This window comes from Protopterus annectens, chromosome 9.part0 (assembly GCF_019279795.1).
Source record: "Protopterus annectens isolate FY-2018-M chromosome 9.part0, PAN1.0, whole genome shotgun sequence".
Taxonomy (NCBI): domain Eukaryota; kingdom Metazoa; phylum Chordata; order Ceratodontiformes; family Protopteridae; genus Protopterus; species Protopterus annectens.
Genome location: NC_056743.1, coordinates 41440035 through 41464034, shown reverse-complemented (window position 1 = coordinate 41464034; position 24000 = coordinate 41440035). Strand labels below are relative to the sequence as shown.

Sequence of the window (24000 nt, the reverse complement as noted above, 5' to 3'; positions counted from 1 at the left end):
TGGGGAGATATGTCATTCTGCCATACAACGGATTGTTGGCGGTCAGACAGGTAACTCTGAAACCAGTTGGTGACCGATTGTGAGAAGGATAGGTTATTGAGGATAGAGATAAGTTGTTTGTGTGGGACCATGTCAAATGCTTTAGATAGGTCTAGGAAAGTAGCAGAGGAGAGATAGCCATTGTTTTTATGCTGAAGGATAGTGTTAGTAAAGGAGAGTAAGGCAGTGGTGGTGCTATGGTTTGGTCGGAAACCATGCTGAGTACTGGAAAGGAGGTTGTTAAAGGAGGTAGTCTGAGACCTGAGAGTGTATGCATCTCTCTAGTATTTTGGAGAGTGGAGAGAGAATAGCTATGAGGCGGTAATTGGTTAGTTCTGCGGAAGGTCCGCCTTTGTGGAGGGGAATTATATGTGATACTTTCCACAGTGTGGGAACGTAACTTTCTGACAGAGATCGGTTAATCAAGATGGATACTGGGTAGGCCAGGGCATCAGCTGCGATTTTGTAGGTATTCACTTGGGAGGTTGTCTGCTGCTAATTTGGTGGGTTTAAGTTTAGTTAAGAGTTTTTTTTATGTTGGAGGTAGGTACAGGAGAAAAAGAGAAGGCAGTGGGGAGATTACTAGTTGGAGGTGTGGGTTGGACGGGAGGGGGGTTGTGTTGTTTAGTTAGTGATAGTATGGTTTGGGTGAAGTGTGTGTTGAATGAGGTAGCAATATTTTCTGAGGAGTGAGGGATGTTAGGAGGAGGGGTACTGACTTTACCTGGGTGGAGGATGGAGTTTATAGAGGACCAGAATTGTTTGGGGCTGTGTTGTGAGGAGTCTAGGGCAGACTGGTAGTATTGGAATTTGTCCTGTTTTATTAGCTTTTTGAATCTATTGCATAGTTCTAGGAATTTCTGTCTAGCTGTGGGGGTTTTGGTTTTGCGACAGTGCTCCCAGGCTTTATCCCTGTTTTTCATTTCTGACTTAGTGGATTTCTGTAGTCATGGGGAGGGTTGTGCTTTGGTTCTGGAAAATCTTATGGGGGCATGGTAATTAAGGATGTTCAGGAAGGTAGTATTAAAAAAATTCAACTGCGTCATCAAGACTGAGATACTTTAGAGGATGCCAGTTGCATTCTTTGAGGGATGAGATGAATGTGAGTGGGTTGAAGTTTAGTTTTTTATGTATTTGACGGTAGATGATAGGTTTAGCTTGGTATAGGTATTTTTTGAGTAGGAATGTTGGGGAGTGATCACTGAGGCTATCTGATAAGCAATAATAACATCCCCCAGTACCATGAGCATGCTCTTTATCAGACAGTAAGCCACATGACAGGGTGCGTTTTATTATCGGGTAACATCCCCCAGTACCACAAGCATGCTCATCAGACAGTAAGCCACATGACAGGGTGCATTTTATTATCTGATAACATCCCCCAGTACCACGAGCATGCTCTTTAATAACCACACCTTAGAGCATGTTAATCTATTAATCTGGATTTTGTATTTAACTGTAGGCTTTGATTTGTTTTTTTGGTCAAGCAGATTTGGTGTTTTCATTAACTTGTATAATGAAGAAAATTAAGAGTGGTGTACGTTACCCTTCCGTCTGATGTCCGAATGCCTCTCTTATGGAACGATGGCAGGTACATGAAATAGGACGTACAGCTTATAACGGAGGACTGCGTCTTTAAACGAAAAGGGCAGACATTTTGTGCGATTCAAACTGATTCCACCGTATAACTCACAGGGAAATCACAACATTTACATATTAAACAAAACGGATACAAACTTTCATGTTAAACAGTTTCTCAATTATTTGATAACCACACGATCTAAACATGCTCCAAGTTAAACGATTAACTCTGCAACCTTCTAGCTCTTAAATGAACTTTTTAAAGTGCAGATTTCAGTCAAATCTGAACAACAACCTGCACTCACGCTCGTTACTCTCTTACTGTTTTCTTCTTCTTTCTAAAAAAGTCGGACGTGGCACTGCAGTACCAAAGCGGGTATGTGAGAAAGCACTTTTAGAGTAAGTTTTGTAAGTAATTTTGTTTTATATTAGACACTCATCAAAAATATCTGCACAAATACATTGTGTAACCAAGAGGATAGGTATTCATCCTAGATTCTACTCCTCATTATGCAAAGTATCAGAAGTGAAGAAACTTCTGGAAAACAAAGCAACACTGTTCACACTTGTGCAGCAATTTCCCCTAGCCTTTAAAAGACAAGATACATCATCAACTGGGAAAAAAGTCACAATGTTGATTAAAATGGTACAGGATTCACATATGCCAACTAGCAGAAAATATTCCAAGATTTATCTTCCCTTATAAAAAAGTGGAACAGCACAAGATTAAAAATTACACACCTGTACCTACGGTCACCTACCAACTAAGGTTGTGGAACGAATCAGACACGGACATCCTTCAAAAAGGTCTTACTGAGACAGACACCTGCTGTCAAAGTCATGGCCTCAAGCTAAATGCCAAAAAATACATAGTCATCCCGTTTGGGAAAAACAAAACGCCCACGAATTACCACATAGGTGGCAGCCCCCTTAATACAGAAGGGGAAATACGAGATCTGGGGACCCAGGTAGATAGTAATCTCTCCTGTGACAATCGTATTGCCAAGGTAGTTAGGGAATCCTTCTATGTGGCCCATCTAATTACTAAGGGGTTCGCATCTAGAAATAAAGAGGTTATAGTGCCCCTCTACTAGTCATCAGACCCATCATAGAGTACAATGCCCCATTTGGGATGTACCTCACAAGACACTTCCACAGCTGGAAAGACCACAAAAGCACCTCACCAAGAGGATTACTGGCCTCAAACATATTTCCTATGCAGCCCGACTGGAAAATCTCCAGCTGCACTCAGTGGCATATCGCTTACTCAGAGGTGATCTCTGCCCGACTTACAAAGCCATGTCCAACTCAGAATTGATGGACATGCTCCATATAAAGAAATCCAAAGTCACTGTAAACCACACGCTCTAGTGAGCTAAACCTCTCCACAACAATAAATAGAATATGCTGGAGGGATAGATTCCTGTCACAGAGACTGCCCATGCTTAGGAACAAAATTCCTAACTACATTAGGCAGAGCCACTCACTAACACTCTTCAAGAGAAGCCTTGACAAGTGGATGGGTAACAGAAAATACACCCCTGGGATCACTTCATTGGCTCTGCTTGACAGAGGCTCAGTTAATTAATCAATGGGGCGGCGAAAGCAGACACACTCTGGCTAGGCTTGAAAATGCCCTCGGGCAGATAGCCTATATGAATCAGCCACTTCTAGCTCATCAGCTACTTGACCAGTGCCAACGCTGTGCAATAACCAGCTACCCAACCAGTGCGAACGCTGTGTAATAACAAGCTACCTAACCAGTGCTAATGCTGTGCAATAACCAGCTACCCAAATAGTGCTAATGCCGTGCAATAACCAGTGCTAATGCTGTGCAATAACCAGCTACCCAACCAGTGCGAACGCTGTGTAATAACAAGCTACCAAACCAGTGCTAATGCCGTGCAATAACCAGTGCTAATGCTGTGCAATAACCAGCTACCCAACCAGTGCTAATGTCATGCAATAACCAGTGCTAATGCTGTGCAATAACCAGCTACCAAACCAGTGCGAATGCTGTGTAATAACAAGCTACCCAACCAGTGCTAACGCCGTGCAATAACCAGTGCTAATGCTGTGCAATAACCAGCTACCCAACCAGTGCTAACGCCCTGCAATAACCAGTGCTAACGCCGTGCAAAAAAACAGCTACCTAACCAGTGCTAACGTCGTGCAATAACCAGCTACCCAACCAGTGCTAACACCGTGCAATAACCAGTGCTAATGCTGTGCAATAACCAGCTACCCAACCAGTGGTAACGCCGTGCAATAACCAGTGCTAATGCCGTGCAATAACCAGCTACCCAACCAGTGCTAACGCCCTACAATAACCAGTGCTAATGCCGTGCAAAAAACAGCTACCTAACCAGTGCTAACGCCGTGCAATAACCAGCTACCTAACCAGTGTTAACGCCATGCAATAACCAGTGCTAATGCTGTGCAAATAACCAGCTATCCAACCAGTGCTAATGCCGTGCAAAAAACAGCTACCTAACCAGTATTAACGCTGTGCAATAACTATCTACTTAACCAATATTAATGCTGTGCAGTAACTAGCTACCTAACCAGTACTAATGCTGTGCAATAACCAGCTACCTAACCAGTGCTAACGCTGTGCAATAACCAGCACCAACACTGTGCAATAACCCCCAGTAACAATTCTAGCTGGGCTACAGCACACAACTGCTGCATTAAACTAATCCATTATAGATAATTCATGTGTGGCAAAAACCTTGACACTGCGGCTTGTTTCTAGACTTTCCCCAGGTCTTCCATGTTGCCGATCGCCCTATTCCTTTCTGGCAGCCGATCAGTTACAGCACAGGTCAAAAGCTGTACTGCAGAAACAACTGAACAGATACTTACCAAGACACAAGTTATAAATTAAACTGGGGGTGCACAAAGAACCAATTCTACAACTGTTTCTATTCTGGCTGCTTCTGAATGTCCAAGAATGTAAAGTCCTCAGACGTGCATGTCTGAATGAAGTAATACAAACCAACTCCGACACTGTGGTATCTTGGTGCAGAGTTTCCTATTTCAAGGTATAACAATCTTGCAGTTAAGATACAGGGATACAAAGGTGCAGACCCCCTCCAAGAATGCTTGAAAACAATGAGTTTCACAACTTGCTGTTACTCCGCTGGAATTGCATTTCATTTTTCAAAGCGTCAGAATTTGCACAACTGACAGGGAGGATTTCTACTCTGTGTACTTAGAAACAGGTTGCGCAGTGATGCCCAGTTCTCACTGGTTAGCAATGGTTCAAGAAGTTGAAGAAATTCTGCAAACAGGCTGACATGCAGCAACTCCTTTATGAAGAGAGTAACTGTCAGTGGAGTGGAAGACATTCAAGTGAGCATCTTAATGTTCTGCAACGCATGTGCTGATGGCAAATCTGGTCTAACAGACATGCTTTACGGCTAGAAATACCAGTGCACCACTATAGGTACTAACCTGAGCTTCCGGGACCACGGAAACACACCAAAGAAACCAGCAGCACAACTGCTACTGGCAGTAGGCAAACACTAGTGGAATCCTTCTTACTGCTTCAAGTTTTCTAGGTCATGGTCAGCATTAAAATATAAAAATGTAGTAGGACAAAGTATCACTTCCAAGAAATGAAGGGAAAAGAGGAAGTACACAAAATACCACAGGAAACCCAATTAAAAGAAAAATCTGTTACTATTTTGTGAACAAACTAAGAAATACAGCTGTCTGTGCAACACAGAGAGACCACCACTCAGCTGACCTGGGTCTGGGTAGCAGCCTAGATATTGAAAGAGACTGCTTTTTTTTTGGAGGGGGGTGATACAGGTACTGAATGCTCTTCTCCCTCAAGTGAAGGATGAAGGCGAATCCAATATTAAACGTAAGCGTCAGTAACAGAAAATGTAACAGATTGCACAACACCTTCCAAGATTACTGAGTAAGCCTGCTGGCCAATATCTCATTTCAAAATACCAACCAAGTTTGAGACACTATATATGTATACATATAAGTCAGTCTCACCTTTGACAATTAAATTTATGACCAGTTCAAAAAAGTTTATTTTTTTAAATGTACTATAAATTATGAAACTGATCAATTAAATATCTCATCATGAAATGTATTATCAGCATCTACTAGCAACATGGTATGTCCTTGAATGCTCTGCACTAACTAAAGGTTTTCTGAATAACTTAAATTCCTTACATAATAAAACACTTCCTTTTTAACAGTCAGACATAACCCTCAAGCTGGAGACACTGAAAACAGGAACAGCCCTTGAAAGTATGCACACCCAGCTAAAAATGTGGACATCTAATTAGCATAAATATGTTTAAAACAGAGCGACAACCATGACAGAAAATACAAGCGCAAAGTGTCGCATCTGTAGACTAACTGTATTGACAAATTCTACCACACCTCATTTACATTTCCCTGTAAATATGTGCATCCTCTTTCTTTAAATTATTGGTATTATAGTATGTTGGAAATGTAGTTTTCTCTGTACTAGGCAGTTTCAAAAATTGGGGGGAGGGGGTCAGAAAATTGTGTAAAGGAGTAAACCAGGCCTCCAAACAGGAACCTTCCTACAAAATAAGGAACCCTTAAGTGGTCTGCAGTACATCCAAAAAAATCCAACTGCATCAAACTCCACAAAGCACAGTTTTTTTTATATCAGCACACCATTTAAAAAACCTCCACTCATTGCCTCTTTCTTACCGTTCCATCAAAAACACTGGACTCCACGTGTCAATGCAGCATGGAACAATGAATTTTAGCTGCTAATTTTAAGTCAAAACATTTTTTGCTATACTTTTATCACTTCCTGTCAAAAACATGAACTTAAAGCTTTTTCAAAATTCTCAGAGAGGAACAGGATGTCACCAACTTAGCACAACACACACAGTGGAACAAAACCAAAAAAAGCAGAACACACACACACACACACACTCGAAACAAATGATGCATGACACACACACACACACACACACACACACACACACACACACACACACACACACACCAGAATAAAACCAGTGAGCCACGACACACGTACAGCGGAACAAAACCAACAAAGCATGACACACACACACCAGAACACGGCCAATTAACACAGAAGAACACCACCAAATAAGCAGGATACATACAAACAGTGGAACAAAACCAAAGAAACACCACACACACAGGAACAAAACCAAAGCAGACTGACACACACAGGAACAAAACCAATGAAAATCAATGAAGCATAACACACATACTCACAGTAGAACAACATCAAGGTAGGAAGAAACACACACACACACACACACACACACACACACACACACACACACACACACACACACACCAGAACAAAGCCAATGAAGCAAGACACACATACTCACACAGTAGAACAACATCAAGGTAGGAAGAAACACACACACACACACACACACACACACACCAGAACAAAACCAATGAAGCAAAGACACACATACTCACAGTAGAACAACATCAAGGTAGGAAGAGACACACACACCAGAACAAAGCCAATGAAGCAAGACACACATACTCACACAGTAGAACAACATCAAGGTAGGTAGGAAGAAACACACACACACACACACACACACACACACACACACACACACACACACACACACACACACACCAGAACAAAGCCAATGAAGCAAGACACACATACTCACAGTAGAACAACATCAAGGTAGGAAGAAACACACACACACACACACACACACACACACACACACACACACACACACACACACACACACACACCAGAACAAAGCCAATGAAGCAAAGACACACATACTCACAGTAGAACAACATCAAGGTAGGAAGAAACACACACACCAGAACGAAGCCAATGAAGCAAGACACACATATTCACAGTAGAACAACATCAAGGTAGGAAGAAACACACACACACCAGAACAAAGCCAGTGAAGCATAACACACACACTCACAGTAGAACATCAAGGTAGGAAGAAACACACACACCAGAACAAAGCCAATGAAGCAAGACACACATACTCACAGTAGAACAATATCAAGGTAGGAAGAAACACACACACCAGAACAAAGCCAATGAAGCAAGACACATATGCACAAACACAGTGGAACAAAACCAAAGAAGCACTACACAAACGCACACACAACGGTTGGATACCAAAGAAGCACAATACACAGAGCAGAACAAAGCCAACGAAACGCAGAGGAACTAAACCAAATAAGCATGATATACACGCACACACAAAAGTAGAACAAAACCAGTGAACCATCTCTCGCGCGCGTGCACACACGCAGACACAAAACCTATGAAGCAACACACATACATACACAGAGGAACAAAACCGAAACCCAGCGCAATAAAACCAAAGTATGACACACAGTGGAACAAAACCAATGAAGTACGACACACACACACACATATAGCGGAACAAAACCAACAAAGCACAAAACATGCAGAGGGACAAAACCAACAAAGCAAGACACACACACACAAGAATAAAACTATGCTATTTTGGCAAAAAAATTGCTTTTCAGAGAGGCGAACAACACTCTCTCCCCCCAGCAGTAAACCTGTCCAACTAGAACACCCCAGGTAAGTAACCTGTCAGACAGCAGGTGCAGACTACCAACCTACTTTCTGGGGTGCACCTAAACATAAGTATGTATATCTGTCATATAAAAGCACAACACCAATATTAAAAATTCTTCAAAAAAGTTAAATGTTAATGTGTTAGTTTCTACTTAAATATTAAGATAAAGGTCACAGTGGTGCGGCGGCTAGTGTTGTCGCCTCACAGTAAAAGGTTCCCTGCTTCAATTCTTAGCTGGGGTACTTTCTGTGCAGAGTCTGCATTTTCTCCCTTTGTGTGGGTTTCCAGTGGCTGCTCCAGTTTCCTCCTACATGTCAAAGACATGTAGGAGGTGGACTGGATACCCTAAATTGACCACAGGTGTGATTGTGCATGCGAGTGTGTGGTGTGGAAGAACTACCATGGGAGAGCTAGCTACCCAGCAGTGTAAACCTTGGCTGTAGATGAATGCCACCGTTAAAGTGATATCCTGAGCGCATAAGCAAAAATGAGAAAAAAAAGGGTTGTGGATGGAGAGATTATGCAAGACGCCAGGAGCCTGGCCGCACAGTAACAATACCCCCCTCTACCATAAAAGTTTTGCATCAGTTTGAAGTTGGTCTGTCCCACTCCTGCCACCTTAATTACCCTTCTGAGATGCTAACTCATAAAACACAAACAAACAAAACACTCATCTCTACTGTTCTTTCCCCTCTCCAACACACTTAATACAAAAAGCAGAAGCCCATATCTTCTAACAGCAGGGTTTTTGCTATTCGTATGAAGTCAGTGGTCTTACAACTGTGCTGCAACACTTACCGAGTCACACTTGATGACTTGTGATAAGAACTCTGTTAGTTTCGGAGAAGAAAGCGTGCTACTGCCGTCTCCGAGGTGAAGGCCCTGCACAGCAGCGACTACACTACCAGCTGCGATCATTGATGGCGGATTGGAAACGAACTTAGCATCTGCAAAACAAAATGAATAAGATATACAACACAGCTGTCCAAATGGCATCTTATAATGTGTACAAAATAAAAAGCAAAACTAGATAAAGAAATATGTGTTTTATCAGACTGTTAAATGACCTTTCCTCCAGGAAACACATCAGTACTACTGAACCCTGCCATCTACGTGTTGCTTGAACTTAAAAAAAAACATCCTAAAAAAAGAGGAACAAACCTATGAGAGGAAATGTACAAAGAAACAAATCATGTTTGCATATCCTACAGGAGTTCAGAAGGGGTTTAGTTTCTTGTATATATATATATATATATATATATATATATATATATATACATATATATATATATATATATATATATATATATATACACATATATATATATATATATATATATATATGTATATATATACATACACACGATGAACATTTCAGTACACACGTTTACTATTCTTGACTAGGTTGGTTCAACTTGGAGCATAACCCCCCCCCCAACCTACATCCGCAGGGGAACCTTGAGCTAATCTGGTCAGGGTACCAGAGAAATTTCTTCTTGGTAAATTCCATGGGCTTTTTTTTTCTCTTACAGATACCAGATAAACAACACACCCAAAGTTTAATTGCAGTACAGCATATCTGCAAATTAGCACAACAAAAGTTGCTTGAGGTCAAGTTTGTTCTTAAATGCATTCAAATTCCGCAAGTCTTTTAATCAGCCTTCCCACCTTTCCCAAGTCTTCTCCCGTGGTCTTAAACAACGTACATTGTGCTCACTCTCCACATCTACTCTGGAAAGTCTCTCCAAGAGTCAACAAATGATGTCTGCAAAATTAAACATTTTTCATAAAGGAGGGAGTAAATGATTTCTACAATCTGCTATCTGGCCTCCCTTCTCACTTTGTGCTCCCTATTCAGAATGACCGTTTCACATCTCCTGGATAGGATCTTGTCCACCAACACTATATGCCCTCCCACTCTCCCGGATAGTGTCTCGTGCACCAACACTATATGCCCTCCCACTCTCCTGGATAGTGTCTCGTGCACCAACACTATATGCCCTCCCACTCTCCCGGATAGTGTCTCGTGCACCAACACTATATGCCCTCCCACTCTCCCGGATAGGGTCTCGTGCACCAACACTATATGCCCTCCCACTCTCCTGGATAGTGTCTCGTGCACCAACACTATATGCCCTCCCACTCTCCCGGATAGTGTCTCGTGCACCAACACTATATGCCCTCCCACTCTCCCGGATAGGGTCTCATGCACCAACACTATATGCCCTCCCCATTCTCCCAGATAGGGTCTCGTGCACCAACACTATATGCCCTCCCACTCTCCCGGATAGGGTCTCATGCACCAACACTATATGCCCTCCCATTCTCCCGGATAGGGTCTCGTGCACCAACAGTATATGCCCTTCCACTCTCCCGGACAGGGTCTCGTGCACCAACACTATATGCCCTCCCATTCTCGATTCAAGGTGTGGTATGATCAAGGACCTGGGCAGTGAAAGCATTACTTCTGTGCTTTAGGAACCTATTGCCCTGAGCCATTTGGCCTCTTCTCTTACTGCTGATGGCAGCCTATTTCAGGTGCTATCAACCACATTTCTGTGTGCTTTTCTCTCTACTGTTACTTTTAACCCCCTCCCAAAAATGAATCTTCACCGTATGCTTGTAATGGCTTGCACTTTACAACTGTTCCTTTCCCTTTCTGCCTACTTGTTCAACCTTCTCAAATCATTTGCTAGACTCTTCTGCCCAACTTCCCCAGTTATATCTGTCTGTGTATTAGGTGAAGGCACTAATCCTGCTGTCTGTGCCTCAAACAACTGCACCCACATTATGAAGTATGTAATCGTCATGCTAAATGCAGACAGTCTATGTCTGTCTATAGAGATACACACAAATTATATATAGATAACTCTGTTTTTACACATAAATTTATATCTATGTATGCAAAACTTCTTGCTGCATTATGAAAACAATGTTGGCTTTACTTTGCTCTACTCCTTCACAATTTTAATACCCACCAACTAATCCCAAACAAATGATCATGCTTTTGGCACTCTCACCAAGGACAATAAAAAAATGCAGCAACAACAAAATCCTCCCTAAAGTTAGTTATCCCAGCATACACTTTTACTAAAACCTCACCTTAATAACATAATCTCAGAACTCCTTATCCAACAAGTTCACAGAGAAATCCGTTAGCCACCTTTCCTTTGATGCACAAAAGGCCAGTTGTTTCCTGGGGTACAGGACTGACCTATGTGGACCTTTTTTCAAACTCAGCCTGGGAGCGGACTGTCACTTGCTCAGAGTCACACAGTTAGGCAATGGAAGCGGACGGGAATCAAACACTTGACTACAGCTCATGTAGCCTTAATCTTTTGAGCCAACTGCTTAGAATGAAGCCTTCCAATAAAAGGTCTTGGCAACAACACTAGAACCTAACAACATTCTCTCTCTTATCACAGGATCCACTGATGACCTCTATTGGAAAAAGCAAACAAAACCTTCTGGATGGGGTGATGTACTTTTTGTAACCACTCTGTGCAATCCCATTAGCAATGACCTCTACTCTTCAGCAGTAAACAAGCTTGAGGTTGTACCATTGCACAGCCCCAATTTTGTAAATGTACCCTCCACAAAAAAGGGGTCCATCCCTGTAAATACAGGCACCCAACCTACACTAGACATGTAAAACTGCTTAATCCCTTCAAAATTCCCCACCAGACATACCCAAACAGACTCCACCTAACCAGATGCCTGACCTTTGGTTACGTTTTTCCTCATACTTGGGGTCACTGTCTATCCCTGCCTCTCCTCGTAACTCTTTGATCCATTATTAGAGACAGGCCTCCAAGTCTCCCCTATTTTAATTCCAGTTACCCCACAGCAATCACAATTCCTATTTGTGTAATAGTCCAGTATGCATACAAGGAGTTAAACAGATATCTTTTGTTACACTATCTCGGATACACACACACCTCAACTCATCAGTGTTACTTGGGCACATAGTCACAGCTGTCTTGTTATTTTGTAAACAAGAACAAGCACTTCTTTTAAATACTTGAAGCTACATACATTTTGTAAAAAAAAGTTCTGTTTTTTATTTTACACTTTGTCGACTGGGTGACTCTCACCATGATCAGACCCGATGTGGTATTCATACAGACTAGGGGAAATCTGGACATGACATCGACTAACTTCCCCCTGCTTTTTTCATTATGTGCCACAGGATCTTTTACATCCAGCGAGCTGCCACCAACTCAGACAGATGGGACCTCTGTTTAACATGTCATCTGAAGGACGGCACACATTACTGCAGCAACCCCACTGCACAGCATCAGTAATGGAAAAGTAATCCAGCTACCTGGTGTAGAAACAGAACCCACAAAGGCATGTGTGGCACCTATTGAGAGCATGAGGTTGCTGTTTATGCTGCAGTCTGACCCAAGTCATGAATGAACACCCAGTCAAACAAAATAAAATAAAGTAAACAAAAATATACACAGCAAGTGCTGACAAATGTATATTTTGAAAACGGAACTACATAGAATGTAAAAGCATATGTATACATGAATAATGTAAAAGCATATATATATATATATATATATATATATATACACACACACATGTATACACACACGTGTGTGTATGTGTGTATGTGTGTGTGTGTCTGTGTGTATTATATATACTTCAAAATCAAACATTCACACATACACCTGCTTAGTGTAATTTCATGGTAGCAGCTGCTGACCTGCACCCACAGCCACTTGGTACAGCTTGAGTCACTAAACGGCAAGGATGGTTTGAAGGAACTTGCTGACACTCCATCATGGCTGATGAAAAGCTGGGCCCCTCCTCCGGACTGTACTGCTGGAGGTCTTAGCAGTTTTAGTCCCATAATTCCCTTGGAGGCATGTGCCATGCTACACAGAATTTTTAAATAAAATGATACTACAGAGATCCGCGTCACTGATTACTTCTAGTACTCTCTGCAAATCTTCTTACAAATCTATACATACATTTTCCGCTGAGGGTAATAACAAGAACTGACTATTTTCATGTCAAAAGCAGAAAGATAAAAAAGTCAATTCAGGACTATGGAATATGGTCCACAGAGCTGCAGATCTTGTACTTGGAGAAAGAATTCCTGGTATTCACACGCCTTTAGAATAACTGCTACGCAAGTTCATGCCCTCATTTCCAAGTCTGCCCTGGAATACTGCTCAACTGACAGATTTTACGCCTGCCCCCTTCTGGCCCATTACCACTCTAGACAAGCTGCATGCCATGCCTTTTTGTCACACTCCAACAAGGAATTACTTGTGGCAGAGGCCACTAATTTCAGCATATTAATTAGGGGCCCCTCTTGTCTGTAATTGGATGCCCCCTGAGTGAAGAGTGTGGCATCGCTGTCAAACTCCATCGCCTCATCTTGTGTTTTTGAAAGATCTGGAACAAGGGGGCTTCGGTGAGATGAATTGGACCTGACAGCTACACAATACAGAAAGGGGCCCCCATCAATTCAAGAGCATATCCCCACTAGCTGATCTGAGACTTCATCCAAAAATGAATAAACAACTTTAAAGTTGTAAAAAAAAAAAAAAAAAGAAAAGAATGCCAACCACCCTGAAGAGGAAACAAAGCAGGCATCTAGGTGCTTAAAATACTTAAAAATTCCAAAAAGCGCAAGAAACCTCCTATTTTTTTTTTTAATTGAGCAACATCATACATCCAAGAGCTGGGGGCTATGAATGAAAAATCTTTCATTGATGCAAATCAAAACTGCATACATAAAATATCACTTCTAAAAGTTATAACAGGTTCTAACTAGTCAAATTCCTTGTCTCGATCCCAAATGCACACAAGACAGCAGAAGCAATAATTGTGGCAAACTTGTTTCAGACCTTTTTTTTAAATCATCATAAGCAGGTCTAATTTGCTCAGCTAACCAGAGGAACATAATTAAATAGTGCAGCTGCAAAGCTTGCCCCAAGTCTTTGTTTTGTTGTGGGGAACAGGTTTTCCTTAATGCTATTCTTAAGTTCTGCTAAAGAGAAAATGCCTTTGAGTTATCTCTGTACTGCACGGCTGTGCCAAACTTCATTCACTTCACTCAATTATGTGTTAAACTTCAAACAGCAGTGGACAGTTTGTCTTACCCTACCACAGCACAAAAGGAGGCATTTGCTGAAAAATGCATTTCTAGCAAGCAGACAGTTCAGTTAAGGAATAAAAGGGCCATCTTAAGAAGTAATCCTTTCATTAAAAATAAGTTATTCTCGCCTCCCACCTTATTAAATCTTTCACATGTTCACCTTATTAAACCTTTCATAAGATGGGGTGTTTACCTTATTAAACCTTTCATGAAATGTTCACCTTATTAAACCCTTGATATGACTGGGGTGACAGATGCACACTCCCTCCTTAACTGACCAAGCACGATGCATTTTAAGCAGGGCTTGTACCAACAAATCTACAAAAAGCACACATCTCATTAAAGCCTAGTGATGCCTCCAGTTGTTTCTGTAGGTATCCAACTTTGCTTATTTTCATTAATTCCAAAACCATGATACATACAAGTTGCTGAAATATTTTATCTTAAAACATAAGTGATGTTGAATATAATTGCACTGATACTCTTGCTGGAGAGATACCAATTGTTGTTCATATATGCTTAATGTTCATAAGGCTTTATAAACATCTCAACAACCAAGTAACACATACAGACCTGCTTAGTCTGACATGAAAGCTCTCGGCTTGACTGGTTACCGAGACCATTGTAAGCTATTTACAAAAACATTACAAAATTAATATTTACCGTGGCTTATAAAATGCTGCACAAAACCTGAATCTAATTAGAATATATTCGCTTGTGCTATTTACAAAAACATTACAAAATTAATATTTACCGTGGCTTATAAAATGCTGCACAAAACCTGAATCTAATTAGAATATATTCGCTTGTGCTGAACACTTTGCCACTTACACGCAAATATGAACATTGTTTGACATGTCAGGATATTACTCCTGAAAGTTAGTGCAAATATCCAGGACTCTACTGGAGAGAATGTATTAACCTGTGTCTCCTGGCTGTTCAGAGAAGAAATAAAAAGAAATAGAAACACACTATAATACTATTAAAAAAAGTTACGCCAACATTTTAACTTGCCAGCTGTGTCTACATAATTTGCCTTTTTCTGTCTACAGCCAAGCTTCAGTAATGGAAACCCAGACCTATAGTTATTCCATCTGCATATTACAGATGCTAGAAACATACCCTCATTGATGACGACATGCAGTTTTTGAATAGCTGCACTTGGTTAAAAAAAAAAAAGTCTGAAAGTGCAGCTAAGAAAACACAGCAACCACAGTAGTGCATTCAGAATGCAACACGGCTAGCAACATGCAAATATAACAGCTCATATACCTCTCAACTTCTTTGTTCAAGAATTAGAGTCAAAAGAAAAAATGTCCAAACATCAGGGACATTCTTTAAATATTACTGTAATTCACTTAAAAAAGTAAACAGAACAGGTTTTGCATTTTCAAAACAAAAAATGTAATGCTCCATGATTCAATAGTTGTTGTGTCTTTCGGATTTTCCCAGTTAGGGGTCGCCACAGCGGAACTCTGGTCCGCTAATGATTGGCAGTAGATTTTTATGTGCCGGGTTGCCATCCCTGATGCACAACCTTCAACGAAGGTACGCCCATTCACGCATGTCTCCAGACAGAAGACACTCTAGCTGAGAATCGAACGGGACAACGTCTTACTGTGAGGCGACAGCGCTACTGCAGTACCACCACCGCAGTACAGGTGAAAAACAGGAGGCAAAATGAGGGCTAGTTGTGAGGTATGCAATAGCCAGGGGAGATCTAACTTTGAAAAGAACTTTAAGGACTCCTGCTTTAAAGCCTCACTGCTGCAAGTCATACTCCGTTTACTTGGAAATGATCACTCCAAGACTGAGGATGGTGGTGATACTACACAGACTGCATAATAAGATCGCCCTTTCTAATCTATACACTAGTCCAAATCTTTACAAAACGCACACACACAAAACTCCTGCATGTCATTACCAGCATGTACTGTATTTTACGTTTTATTATTGAGAATCTTTATTACAGACTCCTAGTTAATTAGTTAATTATTAGGTAATGACTCAAGGAGGACTTAAGCCTAACCATGCTTTCCAAAGGTGAGAATCAAACCTTGTAGCTTGTGTCTGTAAGGTAAACATCTTAACCACCACACCAGCCTCCAACATTAACGTGACACACTACCACACTAGATGATCATAAAATGGCAACCCCTACAAGTTCCGAGAAATTAGCACACAGTCCTTGTCTCTCATCTCACCGAAATACTGCAAAGCTATTAAATGTGCACATACTGACATCTGCCAGAACCTAGCAAGTTTGTCAAATCCCCACCTGTGTGATCCCAGAGGTCAGCCTTACCAATTTTCCTGCAACATGCCTACATAGCACTACAAACACATATACTGTTAGCCTTATCATAACCAACTACAAATATACAGAATATACTTACCCAGTCCTGGAGCTTTTGTTAGAGTGCCTCTGCCAGAACCGGGTTAGAGCCATTTCAACTATCAGTGTCACCAACTACATTAAATAGTAACAACCGTGGACTGCAATATTAAGGAATTACTTCTTTACTTAGTAATGCCCTGTACAGCACAACAAACTGCTAGTCATACTACTTCTGATCATAAACTGCACCAGAGAACCTAGACTCCAACATTTTGTTTTCAAAACTCGGGAACAGAAACAATGAATCCATCAGAAATACCAGAGTAACTTTCAGTTTAGACATCCACTGTGTTCAGTTATACAAAGGGTAACCGGACAGCTTGCCGTTTGCCAATCTTGAAGCCCTACGATTATTGCCGTCATCCATCTTCCTCCCACCCTTACAGCCAATTTAGTGTCTTCCTCCCACCCTTACAGCCAGTTTAATGCTGTGGGAGTTGTCATTTACATCAGGCAACAACAGGTAAGACAACGTACCAGCACACTGGTACCTCCTTGCTGGTACTCTGCATAACTGCTGGTTTAACTTAGGAGCCAAGGGCTTTACCTCAGGGCATGTCCTTTCACAATGAGTAACTACTACTCAACATGGGCTAAGCTCACGTGGATAAACATCACTGTTATAACACAAACCCAGCTAATTAGTAGTAAACAAAATAATAGTAGTACCAATCTATGAACCTATGAATCTATGAACCTATAAACAAAATAAGACTCAAAGCCTTAAATGGTTTCACTTGCCACACTGTCAACATGATAAAAGTCAGCCAACTCTACACAAATAACTAATGAGACATTACTTAGCCATGATTCTGCAAAGACTGCTGTATTCAGAAATGGGCCACTCATCCACAGTTGTGTAAACACGGATTTATATAATAAATCATTTATATTACCATTTTAACTTAAATCTCAGTTGTGCAGTGCACTTCCTAGCAGACCTTTCCACACTTATGTGGCTGTATACCATGTGAACTATGCATGTGGATTTCCATGAACCACACATGCAGTCTTACATGCAAGATGCAGTTTGAACTAATCCATTTCTTTCCCCATTGGCTACAATATGCAGACTTCACTATCCAGGAAACAGAGACATCTGTACCATGTAAGTAGGTACTTTTAACAGGTCTTGTAAGTTTACCCCACTATCTTAAATACAAATATGACGGATTCAACTTAGACTGGCATTTCTTACCAATGGTAATGCTGGTTTACCAACTGCAATCTGTTTTTTCCCCCCGGTGATCAAAGTGTCTGAAAAATGTTTGACCTCTACTAAATAGACATCCTTACACTGTACTACAGTTTTCATAACGGTTAAGGTGTTTGCCTTACAAACACAAGGTGCCTTACAAACACAAGGTGCAGGATTTGAGTCTCACAAGGGATAATTGGCTAGGCTTACAATGGCTCGCAAGGGCAGTTAGCTTAGTACTAACCTATGAATCTAAACCGCATTTAATAAGTGCTTCATAAGGTTATGTGCTCCTTCAGGGGAAAACTGTACTCACTGAAATAGTCAAAAGCTGAAAGTTTGGTCACCACTGAACAAAGCAGGCTCTAAAGTCTGTTAACAGGATCTTACACTTCATGGAAGAGATGAACATAAATACCCTGTGGTTCAGTTTCTGATCTGGAAAAGGCTGGACTTGTTAATCTGACCAAACAGCTCAATTACCTCTTACTGGACAGTGAAGTACATTGAATGATACACCCCAAGAGCAGTTACTTCATGACACATTCCTTTTGCAGCCTGCACACACATTAGTACAGGCTGCACTAAGGACATGTCTGCTCATGGTCAACCACACCTCTCAACTGTACAAAATGTTCAGTTTTACCTCATACATTTGGCTTCGTCCACTGAGAAATCAAGGACTGGTCACTGAATAATAAAAGACCTCTGCATTTCAGGTTTCATATATCCCACAGAAAAGACATGAGTATGTTTTATTTTTGGCTTTGCCCCGAATTATTACATTAAGAGGTTAAGAGACATGTGGTCAGCATCGCAAGTTAATGTTGAGCAGACAATGAAATCAAATACAGTTATATCCAATTAACCAGTTGTAGCTTCAAATGTACTAAACATATTTATAAGAAGTCTAAATGCTCAATGTTTTCCTCAGAGTAATTTTGAGGCTTTATAAAAATAAAAAATAAAAATGCAATTCAAACACTGATCAGCCATAAGTCAACATGTGTCACTTCACTAAGGGCTCAATCAGTGGACGGACTTCTGCTAAAAACACAGCTGCTTAACTTCAGCAGTTCCATGTGAACAAGTTATGGTTCCTTCTTTCCAGTGGCACAGAACTGTGCTCTTATGGAAGAGAAAAAGTTCTAAAAGGACATAACAGAAATGCATTTTACTTACAAATAATGCTGAAACACATTTGAGATGGAAGTAAACCACTCACTCTCGAATAAACATGCAGATCCAAACACAGCAGCCTGGCTTTTTTGGTCATCGTTACAGCTGTAAGCATTTGTACTGGCACACAACCTAACAAGTCTACTTAAAAATACACTTCACAGCAAGAAAGCATTACTTAATATTTAGGACATTTAACAGGGGCTGAATTGCAATTAGCCATGCTGTGTTGACAGCTTTAACCCAAACAAATATGAATGAATGAATGAATAAATAAATAAAAACTTCAAAACTGCAAGGGTGCCCCCCACTGGACTCCACCTCTCAACTACTGCTACCCCCCCATCACTCACTCCACTGCCCCCACATTCCAAGAGACGTAGCACCACATACTGAATGGAAAACATTGCAGCAATAGACCTCATACAACACAACATTAATAATCTCATACAACACAACATTAATAATACTACCAGATTTCAATTAATCTGCAAAACTACCAGATAAAAAATACAAGACTTCAACTTATCACATAGACTACCTTACAGCTCATTATGAAGGACAAATGAGATCAGCTGTAATTTGTTGAACACCCAAAAGCTGAAATAGAAATCAACCCCTCTTTCAAATGCATCCAGGAAGATGCCCCATGCCATCTGTTTAATGGGCATTACTTCTCATTTTTTACTTGGCTCCACCAAAGAAGGCAAAGCAGGATTCCCAAAATGCATCTTGCTCTTCAGTGCCAGCAATCCACATTTACTCATACACCTCCACTTAATGTCAATAAGCGAAAACAACCCCACACAAACATGTTCAAGAACAAGATGCCCTGCCTGCACTGAATGTTGCTTTGCCAAGCTTGTTTCCCCTCATACCTGTTGCACATAAAGCCACAAATGTTTGGGCGTGCTTGCGAATGATCGGTTTGGTGTCTTGAGGGACAGGAAGCTTGGAAAGGAAGTGTTCAATGAAGTCATGAGGGGTTACTGAAGCCAAGTCCCATTTCAGCTTGTTCAGAATCAGCAATTCCATATGCTGCAAAACAAAACACAAAACGTCATCACCTCTGAGTAATGGTTATGTTGCCAGTGATGCTAGTTAAAGACACTATAGATTAAATAAGCAACGGCGACCCCACCTCCCCTCTTCTTTTATGCACATTTATGACACAGTAAGGCTGTAGGCAGTTATGACAATAAGTTCTACACAACACCATCTTAAGCAGTCATAGTGTTTGATCTTTAGTTTCACCACCTTCTACACACGGCCACTGGAGGGCGCCCCCGCATGCACAAAAGTCGGTCATTAAAGCTTGGTGTGTACTCCTGGAAAGCATGCACCTAAACTATAAATTAGTGCAAAACAGCAAGCCCTTTTCATGTAGTTGAGTGTAGACCCAGGGGAAGTAAACACAGGGATTTGGAAGTAAGACTACACATAACCCCCCCCCAAAAAATATATATATATATACGTATAGGTTTTAAAAATGCTTTGTTATGGTGTTTTAAAACAACAGCAATCACATGATTGCGGCAAAACCTGCATATGTTAAAAACCAATTTCACCCACTTTTATGTGCCCCCCCCCAGCACGGTGCACGTGTATTAAATAAGTTTTATTCTTGTAAAGGCACGTGAAACTTTGCACAGGTGAACCGGATGTGCACGTGAGCAGACAATTACCAGCAGCTGGAAGGGTCGGATGGAATTGTCCGTATAAATGCAAAGCTTTTCTGCAGTGAGAGGAATTGTCTCTTTCATTTTGGAAGCCAAAAACATGCAGGTAGCTCCAACAAGTTGCAGTCTGTTCTTCTTGATGGGCTCGATAGAAAGGAATCTGTCCAAATAGTTCATAGCCAAAGGAAAGACCTCCTCTTCGCATTTCTGCTCTTCACAAACCTGAAAGATGGGACGGGATTAAAATTCCTTTTATCACATTAAGACGTGAAGTACAGACAAGGTTTAAATAAAATTATGAAAAGGGATGGCACTGGAATATTCAATACAAACAGCAGAACCACAACACACCACTGAGCCACGCAGCACACACCATGCACCACTGAGTCACGCAGGACACATTATGCACCACTGAGTCACGCAGGACACATTATGCACCACTGAGTCACGCAGGACACATTATGCACCACTGCTACACACATTTAATAAACCAAAGGGCAGCCCCAATGCTAAACGCTGGCCTTAAGCTGTGGCATTGCACCACCAGAGGATGTCACGTAACGAGCAGGGGCTGTACTGACCTCTTTGTAGGCTGCGCTAAGGTGGCGTTTCAGAGCCAATGCTTTTATTTCCAGACGTCATCTTTTCAAAAAATACTTAAAAAATATTCAAAAATACATAGTGGCCCTAAACAACACGAAAACCAACCTTGGGGGGTATATATTGATCCCACTGTTAACCGGGCAGTTTGGCCCTCAAGTGTAGCCCCAAACGACTTAAAAAATATTCGGGGGGGGGGTGGAGTTCCTGTCGTTAAAACAGCGTGCAGCAAAGGCAAGCAGGGTGGCCGGCACGTTTTCAAAAATTAATAAAAAATATTCTCTCGTCCTCCGGCTGCTTATTAAATACATGACAGCGAGGACATCAGTCTCAACTTGTGAGGACTAGCTTCAGGAGCCCAAAAGATGTCCACTTTCTGCCACTGATATACTTGTGTGTACGACCTGAAGCAGGGGTCATGGAAAAGCATGGCTTTCAAGTTCCTAGTGAGAAGTTGGGAAAAGTTGCAAACAAAGAAGTCATGTGTCTGCAACCTGTACAACATGACAAGGCTACAGAAATAAAACAGCATGCCACAGCCTGTAGCCCCCAAATAGGCACCCAGATCTAAGCCCACAGACACTCGGAATTATTTTTATTATTGTACATTACTTCTGATATAAAAGAACAAAGATGGCGCACAACACTGGCACGAGTTGTGCTGCATACGTGTACATGGATACTAATTTAAAACAAAAATCAAGATTTACAGGGGACTTATCGCACGCAACTTTGCTGAAATATGGGCAATAATGTTAAAATCAGACTGCATCAACAGAGAGCAGAGCGGAAGTTACTGAACTCATGCAAGCATTACAGATTTTGAGAGCACAGACTATTCAATAACAAACTCATCTCCTCTCAAAGAAAGACATCAAACTTGCTAAAAAGTGGGGACGGCGACAATTTAATAGATCTCAGTCCTGGGGAAGCTACAAGTCCTCAGCAATAGGCCCACATCACATACAAAGATAGGAAAAGCAATAAGCACATTCTGCCGTGGGGGTGATCAAAAGTAGTTATAGAACAAACCTCCAACATCCATGTTGCCAGAATCTTCCTCATGCGAGGTGAGATTTCCTTTTGTACACATCTGAAATAGTAAGCAGAAGGAAGGTAGCTTTCCTCAGCTTTTAGCATGGTCTTTAAAACTCTTTCATTGATCAGATTGCTATCCAGGTATGCCCTTCTGAAAACGTCTACTTCGCAGCATAAGAGATGCTTTTCCATATCTCTGTCACCCATGATTACGGTGGGAGCTTTCTAAGAACACAGCCGAGCTCTGCTGTAAAAAAGTTCTGATGTGTTGACACAACAGTCCTCTCCGGAGGCTCCACAGGTCTGCAACTTCCAGCAAAATTCCCCTCAGTCCCCTTGTAAGTCCATGACGTTACTGTTGTTAAGCAAAGATCAAAGCAGTGCAGAGAATGGGAAAGAGAACGAGAGGCCACGCGCAGGGTGGGGTGGCTGGGGGGTGGCACCTTAAAGGGCCAGACTCCTGCAAGTTGCGACCATGTGCCGCTGCCCTGTGTTTTGTGTCCCACGTGGAGAAAGGACAAGTCTGGAAGTAGTAGCCCTTTTCAAATGAGTCTACTTTTGTTAACACACTGTATTGTTTTAGCCATTTTTTTGTGTCTGAGTAAAAATTATCATTAAATATTTCAATTTATCCCAAGATTATCTTTGCCACGTGTATTAAGAGCGCATCAGTAATCCTGAAATTCGTTTAAGTATTGTACGGTTGTGTGTTAGTTCACGTTTATACATAACATTTCAGCCTTCGGAAGGCTGTAATGGAATGGTTTATCAGGCCCTATGTCAGAAATACCTGCCAACACACAAGGCTTGTCAGGGTAAAATACTCATTTACCAAATGTATTAAGATAACTGTGCGAGCCGAAGCAAGCCCATGCATGCCGTGCATGCCACTTTTACCCACTGCTGCAGGCATTTACAAGCGAAACGCATGTGACGCTGCGCTTCACCAATAGCAGCTAAATGCCACCCAGCCTGCTTGGAGCCCAGATTTATGAATGAACAAAGAAATGAATGAATGGTGACCTGAGGCTGCAAAACCAGCTCTAGTTGGGGAGGGGGCTTCCCGCGCCTTAAATTGTACACATACCAAATCTATAATGTGCCACAAGCCAAAGCTGGAATTTATTGTTTTATGTGCATTGGTGTGACTCTCTGTTACTTGCAACTGTTTGCCCACCACACGTATACATTTATACAGCAGAACCAAATGACTGAATGTCTCGTTTGGTAGATGAGTGGAAGTACATGCACAAAGCAGAGACCTGTCCTACGACAACGTAGGCATTAAGTTTCAAACAGCTTGCGACAGTGTTGAACAAACAGGCTCGTCCACTTGTAGGTTAAAGCCAGAGCAGAGAAAACCTTTGCACAACGTGCAGTAGCCCTCCCCTCCCCCAGGGTGGCCGGCAGCGAACAGACCAATGGTGCGCTCGCGCTGTTACCAGGCGGATGGGCAGAATGTGAAGAGTAGGAAAGGCTCAGGCGCTAGGGACCGTCGCCAAATGCACCTTCAAACACATGGCACAAAACCACTTTCAAGGCACCAGTTACTCTGTTGGAAGCATGCTTGTGGTTTGAGGTAC

The 24000-nt window shown here is 41.6% G+C and overlaps 1 protein-coding gene across 3 annotated transcripts in view; it reads right to left on the bottom strand.

The window, feature by feature from the left end:
• Positions 1-22826, bottom strand: part of CCND1 (cyclin D1) — a 43799-nt gene extending 20973 nt beyond the window's left edge. The window contains exons 1-4 of one of the 3 annotated variants that reach the window (XM_044082540.1): positions 22412-22826; positions 20786-21001; positions 19979-20138; positions 9009-9157 (exon numbers count right to left, since the gene is read on the bottom strand). In XM_044082540.1, the coding sequence (XP_043938475.1) occupies positions 9009-9157; positions 19979-20138; positions 20786-21001; positions 22412-22624 (738 nt within the window). In that variant the 5' untranslated portion in view covers positions 22625-22826. Of the gene's footprint in view, positions 1-9008; positions 9158-19978; positions 20139-20785; positions 21002-21259; positions 21279-21360; positions 21427-22411 lie in introns of those variants that run through there. The other 2 variants (XM_044082541.1, XM_044082542.1) reach the window with 2 other exon arrangements.
• Positions 22827-24000: the final 1174 nt, after the last annotated feature.